General features: G+C 35.8%; 1 protein-coding gene across 6 annotated transcripts in view; it reads left to right on the top strand.

The window, feature by feature from the left end:
* Positions 1-23,040, top strand: part of ccser2b (coiled-coil serine-rich protein 2b) — a 49,853-nt gene that overhangs the window by 10,778 nt on the left and 16,035 nt on the right. For all 6 annotated transcript variants that reach the window (XM_043253841.1, XM_043253843.1, XM_043253842.1 and 3 more), the window contains 6 exons: positions 1,334-2,707; positions 3,327-3,511; positions 15,918-16,017; positions 18,329-18,440; positions 19,345-19,495; positions 22,672-22,752. In XM_043253841.1, coding sequence (XP_043109776.1) covers positions 1,369-2,707; positions 3,327-3,511; positions 15,918-16,017; positions 18,329-18,440; positions 19,345-19,495; positions 22,672-22,752 — 1,968 coding nt within the window. In that variant the 5' untranslated portion in view covers positions 1,334-1,368. The remainder of the gene's footprint in view (positions 1-1,333; positions 2,708-3,326; positions 3,512-15,917; positions 16,018-18,328; positions 18,441-19,344; positions 19,496-22,671; positions 22,753-23,040) is intronic.

The raw sequence follows: 23,040 nt of genomic DNA, 5'->3' as shown, positions 1-23,040 counted from the left end.
GGCATCAAATTGTAAGTTGTTATTTTAATAATAAAACCCCCCCCCCCAACTTTTCCAGAATTCACCTTGTAGGTCTTTGGTTTATCTGTGTGTTGCTAGTTTAGTAAGATTGTCAGATCAAAAAATCTAAAAAGTGATTACCAAACTTTTCAGTGCAACAATACACAAATACTTTAAAGGCTTGAACATTCTGTACTGATGGCTCTCAGTTAGTCACAGGGCATGTCTTGCTCTTGAATAGATACTTTGTATTCACCTACTCTTGGCAATATGGCATTATCTCTACTTGGTCATACTTTATCCCTCCAGAGAATTCATTAATACGGACAAGGCTTTTGAACATTTGTTTGTAATGATTGTGTAATGCTTTGTACCCCTGCATCATCCAAGCACACGTGGCTTTCACCTCTCTGATCTTAATCTACAGAAGTATTGTCTGGAAGATTGGACTTCTCATATGATGTCTTCTTGTTAAAAGTCCATGTATATCATTTGCCTGCAATTTTAAAGCCTCGAGGACTGCGTCTAATGGTTTTATTGTTGAAATCCTAATGTCAGTCCCTTCGAACAAGAGTACATTTCAGGAAAAAGAAATAAGGAGGTTCTCAATTCTGGTCCTTGCGCCCCACTGCTCTGCACATCTAATTAAGATCAAAACACTTGTTGTTTGTTGTGATCACAAGTTTCATTGTTACCAACATAGTTCAGTGATTTGCTTTTTCCTGAAAACATAATTTTGAATTCTCTTAATATTTGCAAAAATATTAAAACATTTTAAAAGAATTTCCTTTAGGATATGTTTAGCAAAATGCTGTTTTTGTTATTGTCCATACAGTGTTAGTACTACTAGCCCATACTCTGATTACCATACTCAGTTTGACCCAGTTTGACCCCTTTTACCCAGGTCTTCTGAAGGCAAAAAAGCTATTTGTGTGGTGCATTTCTTGCAGATGAAACATAATTTGCCCCCATTTGCATCATCACTTTATCAAATTTAAATATATGTGAAAGATTATAGAATTTTCAGAATGTATGTATAAAATAATAATAAAGGACCTGTGATATTACATGTGCATACTCTGTATATCCATGAGCTTCAGGGTTGACAATCCTGTTTTTAAAGATGTACTAACCTGCAGAGTTACGTTCCAACCCTGATCAAACATGTCTGTCTGTGATCATCAAGTGCTTTTACAATTCTTTAATAGCTGTTTTGGTTGTGATAAAGGCTGGAACTGAACTTTACAGGAACAGGATTGGCCACCCCTTCTGTACAACATGAAAGCTAGCTGCTTGGTTTATATGTTGTCCTCTGTTGCTTTGTTTTTTGCAGTTCTGTCCTCACATCCATGGTGGTGAACCTATCTGATGGAAAGGAAGGCTGTCAAACAGCTCAACATGGTCTCCAGGCTGCCCAAGTTTGCTTCCCGTCCCTCAGGCACCATGACTGCCCTTCCCCAAGGATCTGCCCTCCCGGTTTCCTCCTCAGAATCTAAAGGTGGACTTCTAGTCAGGCCCAATAATATGACACGTCTACAATCCCTAAATTGGAGAAAGGGTGAAGAGGACATTGGAAATAAAGTTCAACACTGTGACTTGGATGTAGAGACTAGTGCAACTAATGTAACATCAGTGATGCTGACTAAAAAGCCTTCCCCTGCAGCTGCAGTAAAATGTAAAAGTGCTTTACAAAGTAGTTGCCCCAGGAGCATACCCCAGCCTAGCAAAACCTTTCCCCGCATGACTACTCCAAAACGACTTTCAACAGGAAATCCGCTGTATAATAATATGGCTTCTCAGAATGGAGTAGGTGTTGGTAATGGGCGATGTGGTTCCTCAGGTCCCGGTGTTGGTCATGTTTCCCAACAAAGAACCCTGCAGAGCAAACTATCCCTGTCCAATGACAGCATCAAGTCTGACTCTAAAGACAGCATAGTGCGCTCTCAGAGTTTTACTCACTCCAAGAGGGCAACATGCCCCACAAACCCACCTATTACCCGTTCCTTCTCCTTTAACAAAGCTACAGAGCTTGCTAAGGAACTTCCCAGACCTTTGGCACAGTCTCCAGTGGCTAAATCTTCCCTCATACAGCCCAATACAGTATTATCCGAAGAAAAAGTAAATAAATACGGAATTCCAAGGCCTGCTGTAACTACTAGCAGTCATCTTTTGCAGACAAACACAATAAAGAAATCTCTTTTACCCAGCTTTTCAGGTAACAAAACTTCTGTGCTTAGTTATAGACTTACACGTCCAACTCTAATCAAACATCCCCGTCCTGTTCTCCTCGGAATTGTCCAAAAAGATGAAGAATTGAGTAAAAATGTCCAAGACACTACAAAGATAGCAGAACCCAGTTCAGAACCAAGTAGCAACATTGCAAGTATTGAAACTGTCCCAGATGAGACTTGTTTTGAAGCAAAGGAGTCTGAAGGGAGTCTGGGCCCCTCCTTGGAGGACATGTCGCTATCATCGTCCTCCTCTGTGGAGCATAATGACACTAGTGAAGAGTACATGGATGACTTTGATAATCTTGGGAATGGAGGTGAGACCCTTCTGCTGCCTAGCCTCAGCAAAGGGTTGGATCACTTTGGACTGTGTAAAGATGACAACACTCTAATTAGCAAGTGCAATGAGGAATCAGCTGTGACCAGCCTGCACAACTTCTTATCCGAAACTGTTGACTGGGCAGGGATGGGCCTCACAGGTGTGTCTGTGAATCAATCTAGTCCCATTACACCTCAACTTTTTTGTTTCCTTCTTTTTTTTTGACCGTTCAAACCCTAGTTAGTTGACTTGCTGTCTGCAGCCTACATTGGTCGCTATCTTTAGAATGCGATACTGTACATGCCCCCTATACATGTCCTGGGACCAGAGTCATGAATATTTTCTTAGGAAGTTAAGAAATTTTTTGAAGATAAATACTTTAATGTTCATAAATGCAACAACTGAATACTTCTCAAATAAATTCTTAACCACATTTTTTTTCTTAAGAATAAAATTACAGGTTCCCCTTCAAAGACTTTTTGTGTTGCCTGCAGATTACTGTAATAATTGCACAACAATTTCAATTATGCCTGACTTGATGGGAGTTTAGCACATTGTATTGTAGAAACAAGCCAGTGTGATTTCAGCTTGAATAGCGGTACAATTATATAGTAATGTAGTGTTGATAGGTGAAGTGTTCAATTTTTTCATAGTTAAAATAGATTCTCTTATTTCAGTATTTATATTTTTGTCACCATAATGATGTAATATTGTCACTAATATTCATTTAAAATCTATCTTTATTATCATTTCTAACAACCTTATTGTTTTTCTTGCAGCTGGTAAAGATGGCTTTGAGCGTGAGACATTGTCCCCTGTAGGTGATTTTCCTCATGGATCGTCTTTGGACCTATCACCCTCAGATAGCTCTGGAGGAACTTACATGTGGGACGAGGAGGGAATGGAGGCTCTGGGAGGCTCTGGACACCCCTGTGGAAGCTTTGATTCTGATCTCAACAGCATGGTGAGTCCAAAGACTGATACTGACAACAAAGCAAACATTATTTCATAAACAGTTTCCTAATTAGGGGATTATTGAAGTTGATTACATGACCTTAAAGGTCCCCTGGCATGAAAATGTAACTTTTTTGACCAATAATATGCTAATCACAACAATGCATATACAATAACACATTATATATAGATTGTCAGTTTGTTGTTTACACACATTTACACAGACACTATTTCATAAACGACATAGTCGTCAGATGCAATAAAACTTTACACCTGCCCATAACAACAAAAGACAATACTTTATCGAACCTTTTCTAGTAAGAAGTGTGCAAACTCAAGAATTTTTGACTTTCGTTTCTGTCCAGTCCGCTTGTTTTATGGTGTTTTACCACAGCTGTAATTTTTTTTGTCAGGCAGTAACATTGGGTAAACGATCATATTTCTAATTTAAGGCTGTATTATATTGATTCTGGCTCCCAACATCGCAAGAAATTTTAACTGGTGCCATTGATAACAACATCAACACCTAAAATTAAACTCCAAAAAGGTGTACAACGTGGGACCTTTAACATCTGAAGAACCTTACTGTTTCACAAAAGGTTCTTGTGTTGAAAGAAGGTTCTTCAGATTATAAAAAGGTAAGAAGCGATGGTTCTTTGTGGAAGCAAAATTGGTTCTTCTGTAGCATCGCTGTGAAAAACCTTTTAAACACCTTTATTTTTAAGGGTGTAGAAAACTCTGCAATCTTATTTGCAACCTCCTGAAATGTACTGCCAAAGCTTTTCTGGATCGGTGTGCTTTATGGTTGGCATTTCAAATCTCGGTTATTGTGATGTTGACAGGACTGCTCTTGTGTTCATAGCCTAGAGATGGGCTGGATAAGGCTGTCGGGTTGATTTATTGAATGTGCATCTGTGATTATGCATCATAATACTGAGAGTACTCCAAATTGGCTCCTGCTGATATTCATTCGTCTTTCCATTGGAAGCAGATGATCAGATTGTCAGCGTTATGGCAGTCAGTAAACGGTGAGGTGAAATCAAAGTCAGACGAGAGAATGACTCTGCATTTATGCTTACAGCGTTAGCCTTTATCCCTTTTTATAGCAATAATAGGTTGTTAATTGCCTTTTTTCCTTTAATGATATTTATCTTTCAGTGTTTAAGCCATATTCCAAATCATTTAATTAGTGCAGCTATCTGTTTTGTGAAATTTTGTTTTGCAATCATGGCACTTGATGAACAGATGAACAACATTTGCATGTTTCTATCACTACTTTTCATGATTTTGTTTTATTGTATCTTTGCTAATGTTTAATTAATATTTTTATATATAGCCCTGATGACTTGCTTATAGCAAGTGACTGGTCAGGAAGAGATATCTTGTGGATATTAATTTACACTGCACATGCGTTTACTGTGCATTGTGTGACATTGTTAATTTTTGAAAAAGAAAAAAACAAGTAGTTATGATTTTACCTGATTTTTTTTTCTTACTGATTTTGTTCAGATTTAATCTTAAACCAATATTTAAGATAAGGATAAATAATTTTGTATAATGCTTTGGTACTGGAACCAGTGTATTATGATATACAGGAATTTGATAATATTCTATAATTTTGATAATATTCAAGTAAAATTCAAGCAAGGATCATCTTTGAAATTTTGTAGACTTTCATTGGAGTCTACCTATGGTAAATTCAGCTAATCATGCACGATTTGGAAAATAACAGCTGAAAATACACATCAGAGCAAAAACCAAGCCATCAGATCTGGGAAAGGTTAAGAAAAACATTTCTGCTGAATTTAAAGTTCCCAGTCTTACTAGAATGGTGTTTTGAACTACTTATAGAGGTGGTAGGAGAAAAACAACAAAAACAAAACAAACAAACAACAAAAAAACCCATAAAGGACAGCAACACTGCGAAGTCAAATGAAAGCCCACTTGCTCAATTTGCAAAAAAGCACCTGAACCGATCTCAGACTATAAGAATAAAAACATTTTTGGTTTGATGAGCCTCAAATTCATTTCTGAAGGAAACCAGCAGAACACAGTAGCTGAAGTAGTTCTGTACAGCTTTTACCTTCAAGGACCACAGGAGGGCAGAAGAAACTCAAAAATATTTGCTCTAAAGAAAGCGTCATCCATTTCAGTAAGCTTATCTTACAAGACATCCTACAGGAATAGTTCATTTATAGTTCAACAACCTTGTGTTGTTCCAAACCCATATGGCTTTCTTTTTTTCTGTGAAACACAAGATGTTTTGCATAAAATAAAATGAGGAATGGGGAGGAATTTGTCATAAAGGAGCTCTTGATGACTCATGCTCTATTTTTAAAAATTCATACAATAAGTTTGTTGGAAGAAATAGTCCCAAATTCAGTTTCTTGTTCATTTGCTCTCCTCTTCGACTGGAGTCATATATTTGTTTGTATTGTGCCTGGTTTGATGTCAATGTTGTGTCACTGATGCTGAAACTTGGCGTAAAGCATGAAGGTGAATTAAAGGTGACAGAACTTTTATCTCTTGACACTACAGCCACTGTGCATCTGTGCAACTGTGTATTACACATTAATGGGATGTCACCTCTTTCATTTCACAACTCTGCCAGGTGGTTTCATCAGATGTGTGATTAAAACACAGGCAAATTTATAACAGTACAGTGTTGTGGTCACTGTGAAGGTGTAAATTAGGATGAAAAATGCTGTAAGTAGCCGACAGTATCCACCTCCCTTGTGCGTGTGCATATATAATATATGTAATATGTATATACACACAGTAAATAAATAAATAAATACATCATATATGGCACATTTGACTAAATTAACTGCTTTAACTGTAGGCCAACAAAATGGTCAGAAAATGTGTGTAAACTTGGCAATATCCAATCCAAAATGAATGTTGTTTTTTGTTTTATAAAACATTTAGTTGTATAATACTTTTTACATATAGTTTTAAAGCAGATAAACAGTTAGTAATGATTTGTTATCAGAGGTAAGTGTCCCTGAAAGTTTGAGCTCAAGGAGCACAACGATGAACACTGTTAGGCTGGAAGTGGACTAGATGAGTCTGATAAATTTAGCGTTATGATTAGGTTTAATGTGAAGTTATTTTTTTTTTTCCTTGTAGCTTCATAAAAGTATGGTTGAACCCATGATCATTTTACCAATCTCCTTCATACGTTTCTAGACGTCGACCGTGTATGTGAGGGTCAAAGAGCTCTCAGATTCCATCAAAAATATGCATGCTAAATTTTATTTCTGAAGATGAACAAAGCTTTTATGGGTTTGGAACAACATGAGGGTAAGTGATTAATGATAAAATTACAATTTTGGGGTGAAGTAACCCTTTAATTAGGAAATATAGTAAATATAGCATGCATTATGACTTGACAAGGCACAGAAATGACTCGGGATGTAACCAAGGGAAAGAAATCCGAGCGACAATGTTCTGCTCCCTCTCTCTGCCAGAACGTCTGTCACGCTCGGATATCAGCGCTCCTCGTCTGATTGGCTGAGTCAGAAAGGATGATTTTCTTCCCGCTGGTTATGTAAATTTGCTCAGACAGTTCAGCTGACCCAGTCTACTGTGTGTCTGCACCTGCTCACTGACCTGGGTTATGCCGAGTGCCAAGTTTTTGATGTGTTTGAAACACTGGGTAGCCAAACCAGTTAAAATTATAGGAAGCCATGTGACAACGTAAATGTTAAGACAAAATGTATATAGCATGTATTCAGTCTTTAAATTGTGGGAGTAGGAACTTGACCTGATCAAACTGATTTTCATGTAGGACATGTTAAAACATTGCTGATGTAATTAAGGAGCATTAAACAACAACATGACCATCAGCAAACTTGATCCCCTCAAACCTGAACAAATACAAGAACTTGTCAGATGAGGCAGTGCTCCACTAGAGGGCAGCATGTTTCCAACATGGGAGATAGTTACAAGATAGTTGAAGCAAGAGAGATTTTGTATGAGACTACATTCTTTCTCTCATTCTTTTACTTTAATATTCTCCCTTATGGACCCTTCTCACTTACAACGCTACTTTCTCAACATTGTCTAGTCATTTGGGCTGTTAAGAAGTTTGATGCATCTTCCTAGTTCTCCAGGACCGTCTGTTGTTGTTGTTGTTGCCTGCCAAGCATTACTTTAGGGCCTTCACTATGGCACCGAATCCATTAAGATAACACATTTTTCTTTTTTTTTTTTTTTGTCATTCTTTCCTGAAGGCAAAACCTAATCTATAACAATTTGCAAAAGACACTGCGAGTTTGCAACAGCATTTGATTTTAATTGTAAACAACAGTACAAAAGGTGTAACTAACTTTTTTCTCTACTGAATAAAAGTTTTAGGGTACAATAGGGCTAAAAGCATACCCTAAGGAAAACTGCATTTTCTGTAGCAGGCAATGTTTGCAGGCAAATTGTGTCGAATAACGAGTGAGTAACACATTTTGTGAGAAAATAACAATGTATGAAATAGTGAAGGGGGGTCTTTTATCCCACACTTGGGGCGAAAAGCTTATCAGCACGGACCTCTCATTATTGATACAAATAATGTAGCTTGAGTAATAGATAATTAAAAAAATTTGTAATTAAAAATTGTTCATTTTAAAAATACAGAAAAACACAAATAAAAAAAAAAGATTCTACAAAGAGTTTCTTAAAAAGCTTGAAGGTGAACCCAGAATAAGTTAATATTTATTCAAAGATCCAATCATTTATATTATATTTGATTTAATATAACATTAAGTGTAATCATTTCATTATAAGTATGATTACCCTTATCACTAATAACTTAATACATGATACTGTTTGATTGTCAATAATCAAATCATTTTTTTTAAAGATTAAGAATGAGAATAAGATTTTTTTATTGATTATATATTTTTTGCCCGCTCACTCCAACAATAAGGTTGCTTTTACCCTAAATACTATACTTCAACTATCTCCATTCTATTGAAAAAAAAAAACACTGATGTAATTAACAGACAGTGTTAACTAGCGCTTTGTCTCATAAAATATTTGCTAAATATATAGACATTATAAATAAATAAATAATTGAATTAAAAGCCTATGTTAGTTCAACTTATACCTTCATACTTGATGCACTTTTAAAATGGAATTTATTTAATAAATATTTTTTTTTAGGCATCAACTGTTTATTCCATTGTGAGGTCTTTCTGGCATGTTCATTAGCTAGTAAAATGAGGTCAACTTTTAAGTTGTTTTGGTTGAGTTGCTTTTACTCAATAAGATTAGGCTTAAAGAATACCAGCCTCTGGAACAGTGCTAGATTATCAATATTTACGGGGCATTAGGGACCTGACAGAGCTGAGCAAATGGTACTGTGCACAGTACAGTAGTTTCACAAGTTCAGATAAGCAAGTATTTAACTTAGACTGAGCAACTCTCCTCGTTAATACAGCAGACAGAGAGGATGTTTTTTTCCCCATTAATGGAATACTCAAAGCGAAAATTCTGCCACAAATCATAGCTCATAAATCATTCTCATGTCAATCCGAACCCTGTTTTAAATGGTAATTTTTAGAACCTGACAGCCTTAGTCCCAGTTTGCATCTATTTTATGAAAAAGAGCAGCTCGAGTGACCTCCATGACTCTCTTTGTGTTGCATGGAAGAACAACAGGCAATGCCATAGGCAATATAGGCAGCTGCCTAGGGCTTCACAGCGGGGTGCTGCTCCAGCGCAGTGAACACTGAACTTGCTCATTTTCACTAGATTTCTCCACTTATGCTGTTTTCCACATTGTGCCAACATATATCATCATCATCATCAGAAAAAACCAAAACAAAACTAAGAATTGTGAATGTAATCGCAGATTGAAATACCACTCCATGGGGCAATGGGAACACACACACACACACACACACACACACACACACACACACACACAAAAGCAGAATTATTTTGGTTGTTTCAAAACATTCAGGGTGATACAATACTTTATTCACCCTGTGTTTGCCATAATGGCTTGCTGATGTACGTTTTGCCTTATTTAAAGGGGTCATATGATGCTGTTTTTAAGATGTGTAATAGATTAATTGGTGTAATAGAATATGTTGACAGGGTTTAGTGTTCAAGAAACACATAATTTTTCTAATTATTGTAGCTCCTTTATTCCCCGCTTCTCCCAAATTAGTCTTTTTCTACAAAGACCCCTGCTTCCGACAAGCACAGTCTGGTCTGATTGGCCAGCTGTCCCAGTGCACTGTGACCTTTGTAGCTTTGCAGATCTTGCACAAACAGCTACATTCCGCACTAAAGAAAAGAAAAATAGAAATTGCATCATATGACCCCTTTAAATTTATATGACATGTGTAGACTACTTTAATAATACTTTCACTGTGCCTTTTGAGTTATTTTTAAAGCATGAAGTGTTAGTACCTATTCATAGTAATTGCATGAACAAGAACAAAAAGTACAGGCTTCGGGCTCAAGAACCAAAAAAACTATGTTTTATTTATTTATTTTTTCTTTCAGATGAGCTAATGCTTTAATTAGGACTTTTTTGTTGCCACATCAATCCCTTGTAATTGTAGACCAGTAGACCTTGTCACGGGAATGCTCTAATTAGTTGAGGTTCTGTCCTTCATTCATTTTCTTACTGTTTTTCTGCTGCAAAATTGGGTTAAGTTAATTTTTTGTCTCCTTTCCTGTAAACATTATCTAGAGTGTTTCAGAATTTCAATACAGTGTGTTCAGATGATCACGCGCAACTGACACAAGAACCCATCTGAAATATTGATTAGTGTCTTTCTGCTTCTAAAAGCTGCTACTACACCCCCCAATATCAAGAAATCCAACATGAATTGTTTTGGAGATGTGTTTCTTGTGTAAAACTTAACTGTGAAGTGACATCCAGCAGTTACTAAAGGAATGATGCCAATTAGATGATTTTCATGTTCCAAAAACTGAGGTGGTATTGTACCAGCTGGGTTTGAAACAACCTTCCAAAACAAAGCTATTATCTTAAATAGCAGTCATTACAATACAAAAAATTACAATTTTACAATTCTTAATACTAATGTTAATTCCACAGGAAACTAATATGCTTTTGAACACACTCCCTTTTTAAAGTCTTTTAGGAAAGGCTTGAATTATAAAAATCAAAATGGGAATGATTTGTTTTTCCTTAAACGATTCTGCTAAAATGTGAATCATAGGAATTGAGATCACAAGTTTCATTTTCAACCAAAATTTATTGCAGAAAAAACAAACAGACAAACAAAAAACCCCCCAGTACATTCAGTATAATGAAGTTCTGGTGTTACCAGAACTTTTATTTTAGACCCCTTAAAGAGAAATTTAAAAGCTTTTAACATAGTCAGGAGCAGCCATAGCCTTGGTGTTGACAGTTGTAAAACAATCATTTAAAACCAGACTATTTAGAACTTACAGACCTTACGCTATTTAAACATGGTGGACCTCCCTTGGCCAGTTTCTCACCCCCTAAATCGGTATTTGTTAAGTAAATCAGAAGATTCTCAACATAACTGTTTGAGGAAGGCTCGTCAATCCCGCTTCATTATAAGCGGTAGCGCTTTTGCTTCAAGTTAATTTTTATGTTGGTAAATACAAATAGCGTGATTTATTAATTTTTTTATTATGTTTTAGTCCAACATCTAGCAAAAGTCCAAACGAAAAAATCTAAGTGAGACATTATCAATAAGGGAAGCCGTCTTTCATTTTGCAAAATAGCGATAAACATCCTTAATTGAAAATATGCATTTTCCTATATAGACAGACATAATTGTCCAATAAAACAAAAGGGAAATAATTTTATCATGTTCCTAAGGATCCCGATAGATGACTAAAATGGTTCACTGCAATAAAACGTGCTAACAAACAAAACATTTGGGATTAATTGGGTAAGATTTCATGATATTTATGATACCGTATTTACAGTGACACAGCTATGCTGTGGTTTAAGTTGGCTAACAACACAGACTTGCCACAGTCTATATTTGGATTTAGCCGGAATATTCAGCAGAAAATGTAATTGCGTCCATCTGCATCACTTCAGGTTTTGTAGGCTTTTAAAGAGTCTCTGGAGTAATGTTAGGATGGAAAGTTGATGAGTAGCAAGATAATGCAGGTCAGTAAATCTGTCTGTTCCTGTGTGCGAGACTGAAGCGAACGCGGCCAATGAGATAAAATTGATGAAGATTTATGACTGATTGGTAAATTAATAGTGTTTTGTTATTGTGTGAGTGTGACCAATACGATCTAAATGCAGAGAAATACGTGTAAATCACCGTAATTTAGAAATTAGGTCGAATTTATGTATGAATCGAGATGTGATTTTTTTTTTTTTTTTTTTTTTTTTTTTCTTCTCAGATTAATCGTGCAGCCTTAAAAGAATGTGCAAATCAAAATTCAATGAACAAACTAAAAAATTGTAATCAAATGCAAAATAACAGTATTTTAGGTCTTGCTTGTATGTGAGACATACATATAAATTATTTATCAAAAGGTTAGTCTTGAAAAGCAAGCTTCCTTGGTGTAAGCCGCGAGCGAGGTAATTGTATGTATGTATGAATAGAGCCGGTCACATCTGGGCCATGTTTGAAAGGCTGTAGCTCCTTTGTGTGAAGGCTTGGAAGCTGTATGAGAAATGGCCTTTTGTTGTCTTAATGAAAAAAAGCACCATGAAATAGCAAATTACTGTCTGATGGGTGAGAAAGGCCAAAAATGGAGCAGACCGTAAAGCTCATTCAGCAGTGCTTCCAGTGAGGGAAAAGAGGCTGCTCTTGGAGCTAGAGAAAAGACAGACTGTAAATAATGATCTTTCTCAAATACATTGTTATTTAGTTTCGACTGTCAAGGTCAGATTTTCTGCATCTGTTCTTATTGATAAGTTAGGCAAGCACTTTCTTGACCTTGTTTGAAACTTTATCTGTCTCTCCCGCTTCATCCTTTCATGTATAAATCATATAACTTTGGCTCAAACCATAGTCTATAATATGTATTTAGACTTGTTAGTTTTTACTATTTAGGCCATGTTTCTTACAGTAGGAGTAATAAAAATGAAAGGGACTGCCATCACTGATTGTAATAAAGTGATATAGCTGTATGGGCACACAGACTGAAATGAGTTTACTACTCAGAAAAACCTTTTCACTCTTCCGTTTTGAAAAAGCTTCAGGACTCCCCATATTTTTTTCCAGCTTTCAGCCTACTCTCAAAAAAGAAAAAAACCCCAAAACAAAACAAAACAAAATGAATGTTTGTTAATATTCAAATAGATTGTCCGTATTAGATTTAATGTTAAACTATAACATTTGTGAAATACATTTGTGGTACATTTGTGTTACAATGTGCAGTCTATAAAGAATTCTTCTATAAAGAATTTTTGTTGGTGCATGGCACCGTTATCATCTCATCAGTGCTGTTTGTCGAGGCTGTCAACCTGTTTGACCTGCTTCATAACGCTTAGCAATATCACATGAGTAGGAGTGTGATATGGCTCAGCACGACTGTGATTACCTCATGCTGATATAGAGCCATTGCGCACGTACGCAGGTGTGATATTGCGTTTAAGCGAAAGCAAAATCACCACAATAAAAAGCATATTTCTGATTTGCACCCTATCCGCAATATCAGGGGTTCCTGAAGGTTTTTTTCTTGGCTGAACCCATTTTCACATTAAATATTTTGTAACACTTTATTTCCTATGTCCTTTTATGCTTATTATGTGGACCTTTATAGTAACCATATAGTAAGTACATGTAGTTAATTAATATTACTCATTACTTTAATGTATAATATTTTATTTAGTATATAATATATTTTATTTTAAGGTGTGACAGGGAGACCTTACATTTTTGATCGGATTTGTTTATATTTTTAAGTTAATATTTCACTGTCATTCATTTAAAAGCACTCATTTAAATGGTTATGTTTCTCAAGTATCAGTTAATGGCCATATGACATGCAGGAAAACTAAATATTGTTACAAAATATAATTTTTGGTACCCTAACCTAAGTAAGCAAGGACACCTTAAAATAAAGTGTAACCTACCTTTTTTGTATTTATTATTTTTTATTTACAATATATGTGACATAAGTATTCTAAAATACATTAAGATTGTTTTATTTCTAATGCGAAATGTCTTCACTCTGAAACATGCAGCAATCACAGTATTTTTCAGTTAATTGCACTTTTTTTTTGATAAGTCATTTCTGAGAGACTAGCAAGCTATATTTGAAAGTATAAGGTCCCACCCTCCCTGAATTACCTTCCTCAAAAACACATGAACATGTTCAAGCACACTAGGGGCTAACCATGACGAGAGACAGCATTGGTTGAGAACTGAATGCAACACTACCCAAGAGGTAAACAAACTTTTGTTTGAGAAACCTATAACAGTGTGCAATTCATTAACTACAAAACTACAAATTACAGATCCAATCAGTTTTAAATCAAAGATAATAAGCCACCTACATTTAAAAATGGATAGTGTGGGAGCAATTCTGATATAAATTGGTGGACTATTCCAAAGTCTGAGTGGCAATGGCAAATATTCAGTCACTTGAAGACTTTAGTCTGCTTTTAAGAACCACTAAGAGTCTTAAATTGGCTGATCTAAGCTCTTGCTGGTTGGAGGTCTATTAACAGGTCAGAGAAGTATAATGGTGCTAAACCATTTAAATACTTAAAAACCAATAAGAGCTATTTAAAATGAATCCTGTAGAACATGGGTAGCCAGTGTGAAGACCATAGCACAGGTGTAATATGCTCATGCAAGCTGCATTTTGAACCATTTGAAGAGGGTTTAGAGAAGACTGACTGATCCCCAAATAGAGTTACAGAAATCTAATTTAATTTAATCTAAATCAAGACTTGTCAATCAAGCTTTAAAGCACTGTGCAGTTAAACACCCAGTTTTTTCCTGTATGGCCTAACATAAGATGCCAGAATTAAGTGTGTTATGCTCTGGGAAAGAGAAGAGTCAGTTGGTGTGAGCTGATTAACAATGGCATGTAAAAAAAGAAATAAATAAAAATAAGCTGGCTAAAGACACCTGCCTATAGGGTCTCCAGCAACAGGTTAAATGGTATGCGTAATCTTGTTAATAAAAACCAGCACAAATGCTCACACATAGCTACCGACTCTGTAGTATGAACACACAGAACACGGTTTAACACAGCATTAATGGTATTAAAAAAAATGTTATGACATAAGAGTTGAAAAATTTGGTCTGACATCTCTGACAGCCTTCTTATACTTTATAAGAGAATTTCTTTAATATTTCATAAGAAATCTGAAGTATAAATCTGAAGTGTCTTTTCACAGTTCAACAGTCAGCTTATGCTGTTTAGTCCTTAGTGGAGCTGCAGAATACAAAATTTTAGTGCAGTGAGTCAGATGGGTGTAGTTTGAGAGCATTCAATGATAATGGCGTGTTAACTATAATATGATTATTGTCAGAAAAACCCGTAAGGCATTATAAGATCAAGTGCGTCCATATATGATTAGATTCTATTAAAAGCTGCACTAAATCAAAAGCTTCTGTTTGACTATTAAAGCTTCTGTTCAACAACTTTCAAATGAGTTTCAGGGGCAAAATTGTCACAAAATTTACAGTTGGGTGATAAGAGTTTAGAAAAAGGAGTAATTTAGAAAGTTAAGAATCTGCATGATATCTGCATAAGTTGAAAACATCCAAAATTGGTAAGGGCAAAAAATACAGAATATAAAATGAGACATTTCAGATTATGCGTGATTCACACTTACAGTGTTGTCATCATTTTTTTAATAAAATAAAAAAAACACTCTGCCCACTCCAAGAAACCTCTCATTTTATCCTGCATCGTTTCGCCTGTTCCCTTCTGGGTATACCTCTATTGTCATGCCGTGAGTAGATAGCTGGTCATGGGGAAAAGTCATTTAACAGAGGTCAGAGGTCCTCAGCTGGCACTAAATCTTCTCTGAGAGAGATGAGTTGTGGAGAGGGGAGGTGACTTCCATCATGTATGAGAACTGTTTCTTGCTTGAATACGCATCAGTTGTCTTGCTTCCTCCTTCAGAGAAGTCTACTCTGCCCATTGCTTTCTCATCTTGAATTTACCCATCCTTATCTTTTAAATTTGTCTACTATCCCCCTATTTCTAAAAGTTATTTCTGTTTTAAGGATGATTTAGAGATGAAAGGAAGTGCAAAATATACATTTGTAAAGAGGCAGGTTGAATTGTTTAAGACAAATATCATATATATATATATATATATATATATATATATATATATATATATATATATATATATATATATATATATATATACTGTATATATATATGTATATGTATATGTATGTATATGTCTGTTCTCATATAAGATAGTTTGCAGAGATCCTGTCATGACTCTTTTTTCACATATTATATTTAAGGCCATTCTCGACAACCTGGAAAATGTGGAGTCATGTGACCTGGAGGAAGATGACCTCATGTTGGATTTGGACCTGTCTGAAGATGCATCGTTACACAGTGGTGAGTGATGGTACATAAACAAATAAACATCCTCTTACTTTCAACTCTTCCACTACAAATTCACAAATTCTTGATCACAACTGGGGGACACAGGGTTACATGTGTGCAAATCAGTTGTCTTTCCTGTCTTCCTGTAACACTGTCTTAGACGTTTTTCATCATGGATATGGCAGTTTATTGCTCTGGTCACATATTCATTTTTTACGTCTCCCTGCAGCAGGCCTATGGCTTGTTCACGCAGGTGAACAGGAACCCTGGGCATTTGTTTTTAAGAGTCAGCAGAAAGGTCTTAAGTTATTACAACTGTGACCTTTATTGCCTATGGCCTGTAAACAGGCTGTTCCACAGCCGCATGAGCAATAATTGTGTGGTTCATTGAACAGTTCTGAAAAATGTGTTTTTCTATGACGGAATGCCTTTTCATGCCGTCACTTTGATATCTTTACACGGAGAGTTTGATGCCATTCTCCTGTGTTTGAGTGGAATTATGAGTTTTAAGATTTTACTAGAGCAGTATCTGAACACTGAATACAGAGCTGGCAGTATTTCTGTCTGTGTAGGAGTGTAAATTCACTTGTGGATCTGCTCTTATTTCTGCTTAAAGGTATAGTTCGGTTATCATTTACTCACCCATAGCTCACCATCCAAACCATCCACCATCCAAAAATATATTTCAAAGGATATGGCTGCTCCCCATTAGCTTCTATTTTGGAAGTGCTATGGAAGTGTGTTTTAAGAAAATATGCATATGTATTTATCAGAAAAATAAATTCATACAGGTTTAGAACAACTTAAGGGTGAGTAAATTGTTTACATTTTTTAACTGTACTCTCCCTTTATGGTAATTTAAGTTAAATACACTGAACAAAATTATAAACGCAACACTTTTGTTTTTGCCCCCATTTTTCATGAGCTGAACGCAAATTTGTAAGACTTTTTCTATGTACATAAAAGGCCTATTTTACTTGTAAATATTGTTCACAAGTCTGTCTAAATCTGTGTTAGTGAGCACTTCACCTTTGCCAAGATAATCCAACGGTCATTATCTGGTGTGATTAGACAACACTGGTGTGCCTTTAGTTGGCCACAATAAAAGGCGACTCTAAAATGTGCAGTTTTACTGTAATGAGGGGGAGGGGTCTTTTGAGGCCTGTGGAATGTTGGTCCTCTCCTCTTCAACAGCTGTGTGAAGTTGCTGAATATTGGGAGGAACTGGAGCATGCTGTCGTTTATGCCGATCCAGAGCATCCCAAACATGCTCATTGGCTGACATGTCAAGTGAGTATGCCATGTAAGAACTGGGATGTTTTTTAGCTTCCAGAAATCCTAGCAACATGGGGTCATTTGCATTATCATGCTGCAACATGGGCCTCAGGATATCATCATTGCATCTCTGTGCATTCAAAGTGCCATCAATAAAACCACAATGAGGACGACAGATGCAGATGAACTTCCCTGGGGTGGTTTCTGACAGAAAATTGTGCAGAATTTTATTGTTATGCAAACCGATTGTTGCAGCAGCTGTCAGGGTGTCTGTTCTCAGATGATCTTGGAGGTGAAGATCCTGGATGTGAAGGTCCTGGACTGGTGTGGTTATACGTAGTCTGCGGTTTTAAGGCCAGTTGGATGTACTGCCAAATACCCTTAGATGTGGCTTGTAGTAGAGAAATTAACATTCAATTCACATGCAACAGCTCTGGTGGACATTTCTGCAGTCAGCATGCCAATTGCATGCTCCCTCAAAACTTGCGACATCTGTGGCATTGTACTGTGTGATAAAACTGCACATTTTAGAGTGGTCTTTTATTGTGGACAGCCTAAGGCACACCTGTGCAATAACTGTGCTGTCTAATCAGCATCTTGATATGCCACACCTGTGAGGTGGATGGATTATCTCGGAAAAGTGCTCACTAACACAGATTTAGACAGATTTGTGAACAATATTTGAGAGTATCAGGCCTTTGATGTACAAAGAAAGATCTTTAAATTCAGCTCATGAAAAATGGGAGCAAAAACAAAAGTGCTGAGTTTACAAGGTTGTTCAGTGTATATGTATAATAAACAATGTCTGTACTTTTGGTAACTTGACCCAACAAATGACATTACAGTACGGTATTTCCTTACAGTATGTCTTGATAAGCCTGTTGTTTCTCAATATTACTGTTGTATTGGACTTATTTGATGAATGATAAATCAGGTTAATAAATCCCATTGATTCATATTATAGAAGAGACACCCCATATACTAGAGAGAGGGCCAGTAAGGAAACTCACAAAACTACTTCCTAAAATACTGTACTTATCTGTTACAGACACTGATGGGACATCACCTTATGAATACTCTGAAAAAGATGGCTGGCCTTCTCAGAGGTGGAAACGACCGCAGCTCTGGGGCAGGAGCGATCAGTTCCGCCGTGAAAACAGGTGACCTTTCTGTTCATGCATTTTAATGTTTGGTGAAATTGTTGTAAATTGTGTCATTGCTCATCACAGTGTGTAAAAGCAAGCAAATACCTACATTGTCATATTTTTCAAACAGTAGTACAGATCTGGACTAATGGCGTTAAACATAATCTGGTTGATTTGTTTTCTTTTTTTTGGTGCAAAATCTACTTAACCTGGAAGAGTGTTTAAGACCAGAAACAGCAAAACAAAATAGTGAAGTACATTTCAATGTCCCTATATTATATATACATTTCAATGCACTTTCCAGTTAAAGTAACACTGGTTGTAGTAAAACACTGACAACTTTTATTCCTTTTCACACAAATGATGTTTATACAGATATTTTTTTGATTTTAATTGTCACTAAAGTAAAATTTTTCCAATGAGCCTAGAACAGACTGTGAATGGGCTGGCTTTAAGCCATCGCAGACTAAAACTAACCTACTAACCTAAAAAACATAAGCAAATATTTGTATGTAATAACCACATTCTGAATGCAGTTTTCAACTTTATTCTGAAATAATTTACTCTTCACAAGTGCATCAGTGTCGGTTTTATATGATTAAAAAGGCAATGCATGTCTAAATTCATGTTAAATGAAATCAGAACATGAATATAGACCCTGAAAAGTCACTGCACACAAGAACATTAAACTTCACTTCACTGAACACAACTGTCTTTTGCCTCTATCGCTTCATTCTCAAATCCTCAAAACCACATTCTCTGCAGAACCCCTGCTTGCCCTGTGTTGTACATCCAGACTCAGAAGGAATCTGGATTACATGGCTATTGTTGGCCTGTCTAAAGCTTTATTCTGCAGGTTGAGGCCTTTGGCTGACCTGGCACATGTTCCATGATCTCTTTCTTTTTGTCTGACCTACAGAAGTGGCATTTTACAGTCGTTTGACGGCGAACAGGGGCTGGAGCGGTCAAGGTCAGACCATGTGACATTAGATGAACTGACTCTGAAACTCATGACTCAAGACTGCTCTTCTGTCAAAGAACAGCTGCTTCAACTGAAGACACTGCTTCAGGTTAGATACAGACAAAAGTTTGCATATATAGCCATGCATGCACGTAAGTTGTTATTTTTCTGTGTAATTTATCTTTCAATTTACGTGTCAATAAGGTGAAGATTTCATTCATTAAATTCAATTTGTTACCTCAAACGTGAACATGAATCGTGAATTCCATACATTACCTAATTAATAGTGAAAACGACGTCTTTTTTTCTTTTTGTTTTTTATTGTGAAAAGAACATCTCCCATCGTTCACAGCGTCATCAAGCTTTGCCTTTGTTATTATTTTGAACATGCGACCTTTAGCGGCGAAATCTTACATATTGTGCCTTTAAGTGTAAAGGCCCAAAAAAAATTTGATAGGAAAAGATGACGAATATGAAATAATCGTTCTTGGTGTGCACTGGAATTAAGCCATGATTATTCATTATGTTGTAATTAAAAGACTGTTTACATCCATATTCACTAATTGTTTATGAGATGCCGTGTAAGAGGCTGACAATTAACTGAGCATATACTTGTTTAATTAGTGACACTTTATTTGAATGTGGCAATTAACATTTTTAATTTTTTAAACCTTTATTTGATTATGCCAATATTTCTATGAATAAATCTCTGACAGAGCCCTTCTCTGTCAACCAATCACTGTATGCATACAGTAGTTAGTAAAGATGCTGAAATCATCCCTTGTAACCGGAAGTCAGCCCCACGAACTTACTCTTATTGGTAAGATAAAATGTTTTGTGAAAATGAGAAGTACAAACATAGTCATTATGTGTTTTTATTATAGAACTCAGCTCATTTATAATAGTCAGTTCAGCTCACATTACCTTAATTTAAAGGAAAAGTTAAGTTAGGATCATTTAAACTTTCCCATTTAAATTGTAAATCTTTTCCGGTGTGCTGTAATGTAATCATAACTTATTTGATTGTCTTCTTTTAATTTTCTTTTTAATTTATTTAGCAGATTGACTTTGCCAGAGCCTTCAACAGGTTTTTAATTGCATAGTCAAATCATTATCTCACAGAGTAAAGCGACCCTTATGATTTATGAGTCCCCAATGAAGGGTCTTTTCTTCCAGTTAATTCAGATCCACATCATTTTTCAGGACTGTGCAAGTAACATTTGATTTGAAGACCTGGATGAATATTGCAATGTATTTTGTCTTCAAAGATGCAATTTTCATGCAATAGAAAAAGTACAAAAAAAGTCAATTTGAGACTAGCTAAACTAACAACAACAATAAAACAAATCAAAACCAACAAACCATCATTCCCCCACCACAATTACTTTCCTTTGCGGACAAAATATCAATATCAGTGTCTACAGCAATGATTTCTTTATATGATCTGCGCCAAGACAGAAAAGACAATATCAGGGTTTTTTTTTTTTTTTTCAATGGCTGGTAATTGGTTTGATGCTAGACAAGATAATGGTGCCTCATAATTGTAGAAAAATGTACTGGTTTGCTGATGCTTTATTTTTTAAACGATTAAAAGTGTGAAGACAGAAAACAAAGTCAATAAACAACAAAAAGATGCCCACTACTACTATGCTGCAGTAGAAACAGTATTAACAAGGGATTTAATAACAAATCGGTAGGTTTAGGATTAGGTGTAAGAAGGGCTTTATTGTCCCAATATTAGGTAGCATCCATTTAGTCATTTAAAAAATATATATATATAATAGTTTATACGCAACATATTGTAAATGCATGCTATTTTTAATGTACTACAATACAATAATGAGGTGCAAATATTTGCCATTTTTACACTGAATATAAAAAAAAAACATTACTATAAGGTGATGAACTAGTATGTCTAGCAATTCAAAAAATGTATAAATGCAGATGTAACATCTGACTGTGTTTATTCATCGTTCACTGTATTTTCAAGATGATGTGTCCTTGAGTTCTTTTCCATTTAGCTTTTACAATGTTACTCAGAGCCTGGTCTATCTTTTTTTTTTTTTTTTTTTTTTTTTAAGTGACAATAGATAGAACACAATGGAGAAGATCTCAAGCTGGGGACTTGAACTTCATGCATCTGAGGCATATCAGTGCTATACTTTATGTTGGACCGCCGCTCACAAAGCTACGGCTTTAACTCTGAGCTTTTCCTGAGCTACATGAGCTCAAGTGGTCTCCGTTTAGAGCTGATTGTAGATCATTTCTGATAGGTGGGACATGTTCTAGAACTCCTTAGAGGAGTGTTACAACTCCTCCAGTTACCCTAAAGGCTTTGAAGAGATAAAAAAGAATGACTAAGATGCTACTGGAGTATGGAGAGATCACACATAAGAAGAAATGTTCTTCTCTGTCCTTTGCTTTTCATCATGGGGACTAGATTTTGTTCAAAAATATTTCTGGGAACGCCAGTAGTATTAGAATATATTAGTACATTAGTATTTGTTTGATTGTTGGATAAATCTACAGCATTTGGTGGGTGGAAAAAGAATAGGCTATTTTCTTATTTTTCTTATTAAAGAACTTTTCAAAGTTTCTCAAGAGATGCATTACAATTAAACAGAGTAATATTGGGGCAAATAAAAAATATATGCATATGCGTATATGCATTTATTTCTTTGTTTATCTTTTGACCTTTTGATTTCATGTTGAAAATGAATAGATAGTTGAAGAAAATAATTGGTGTGAAGATCTTGGGGTTATGGGACTGACAAGTAATACAGACAACACGGTGCGCCAGAGAATGTGTGCTAATTGCTGCATAGCCCAGCATGCTATCTAAAGGCCATTTACACTGGCCTTGTGGAGCTGGCTATTTATGGCAACAGTGACTATTGGCAAAATTGAAAAGTTAGACAGACAACTGAATAGGTAAGAGGTCAAGAGGTAAAAGGGAGTGTAGAACGGCTAATAGTGATCTCTAGTGTTATGCTGATATGCAGTGATAAATGCATCTTATAAATCGATATCCAGCACCTGTAGACTTCTGGCTGTTTTGCTATTTTATGTCACACCTAACTTGAATTTTCGTACGCAGCTGAATGCAGAACTTTGTATTAGCTTGTATTTCTTGTCTTCAGCATTCACATACAAATGAACGGAAGTCAGTGGAGCAAAAAAAAAAGTGTAGTGTAACCACCTTCATACACTGAGCAACTTTACCAATAAAACGGGATTACTCAACTGCAGAACTACAAGATTGATTTTGTATGTTGTTTGTTTTAGATGGAGACAGAGGGTTTAGTTGAGGATACCTTAGAGGCTAATACTCCATCATCCACTGACCAATCTTTACTTGATCAGAAGGTAAGATCATGTGTTATTGTCCTTTTTTATTGTCTGTACTTAAATATAAAACAATTTACAAAAAATGTACATCCAGCTTCATCAGCTAGACATAGTCTAGTCTAAGTATAGTATTCCTATAAATATTTACACCTGTTTCAATTAAACCATGACTAGGTGTAACTATTCCCAGTGTAGACGATGCACATATATTCGAGCCGTTAGTTGATAGTTATTATGCAATATATATAATATATTATAATAATATAATGATTTTAAAGACCTATGTAATATGACTGAATATGTAAT

This window comes from Puntigrus tetrazona, chromosome 12, assembly GCF_018831695.1.
Source record: "Puntigrus tetrazona isolate hp1 chromosome 12, ASM1883169v1, whole genome shotgun sequence".
NCBI lineage: Eukaryota > Metazoa > Chordata > Actinopteri > Cypriniformes > Cyprinidae > Puntigrus > Puntigrus tetrazona.
This window is presented reverse-complemented; position numbering and strand designations above follow the sequence as displayed.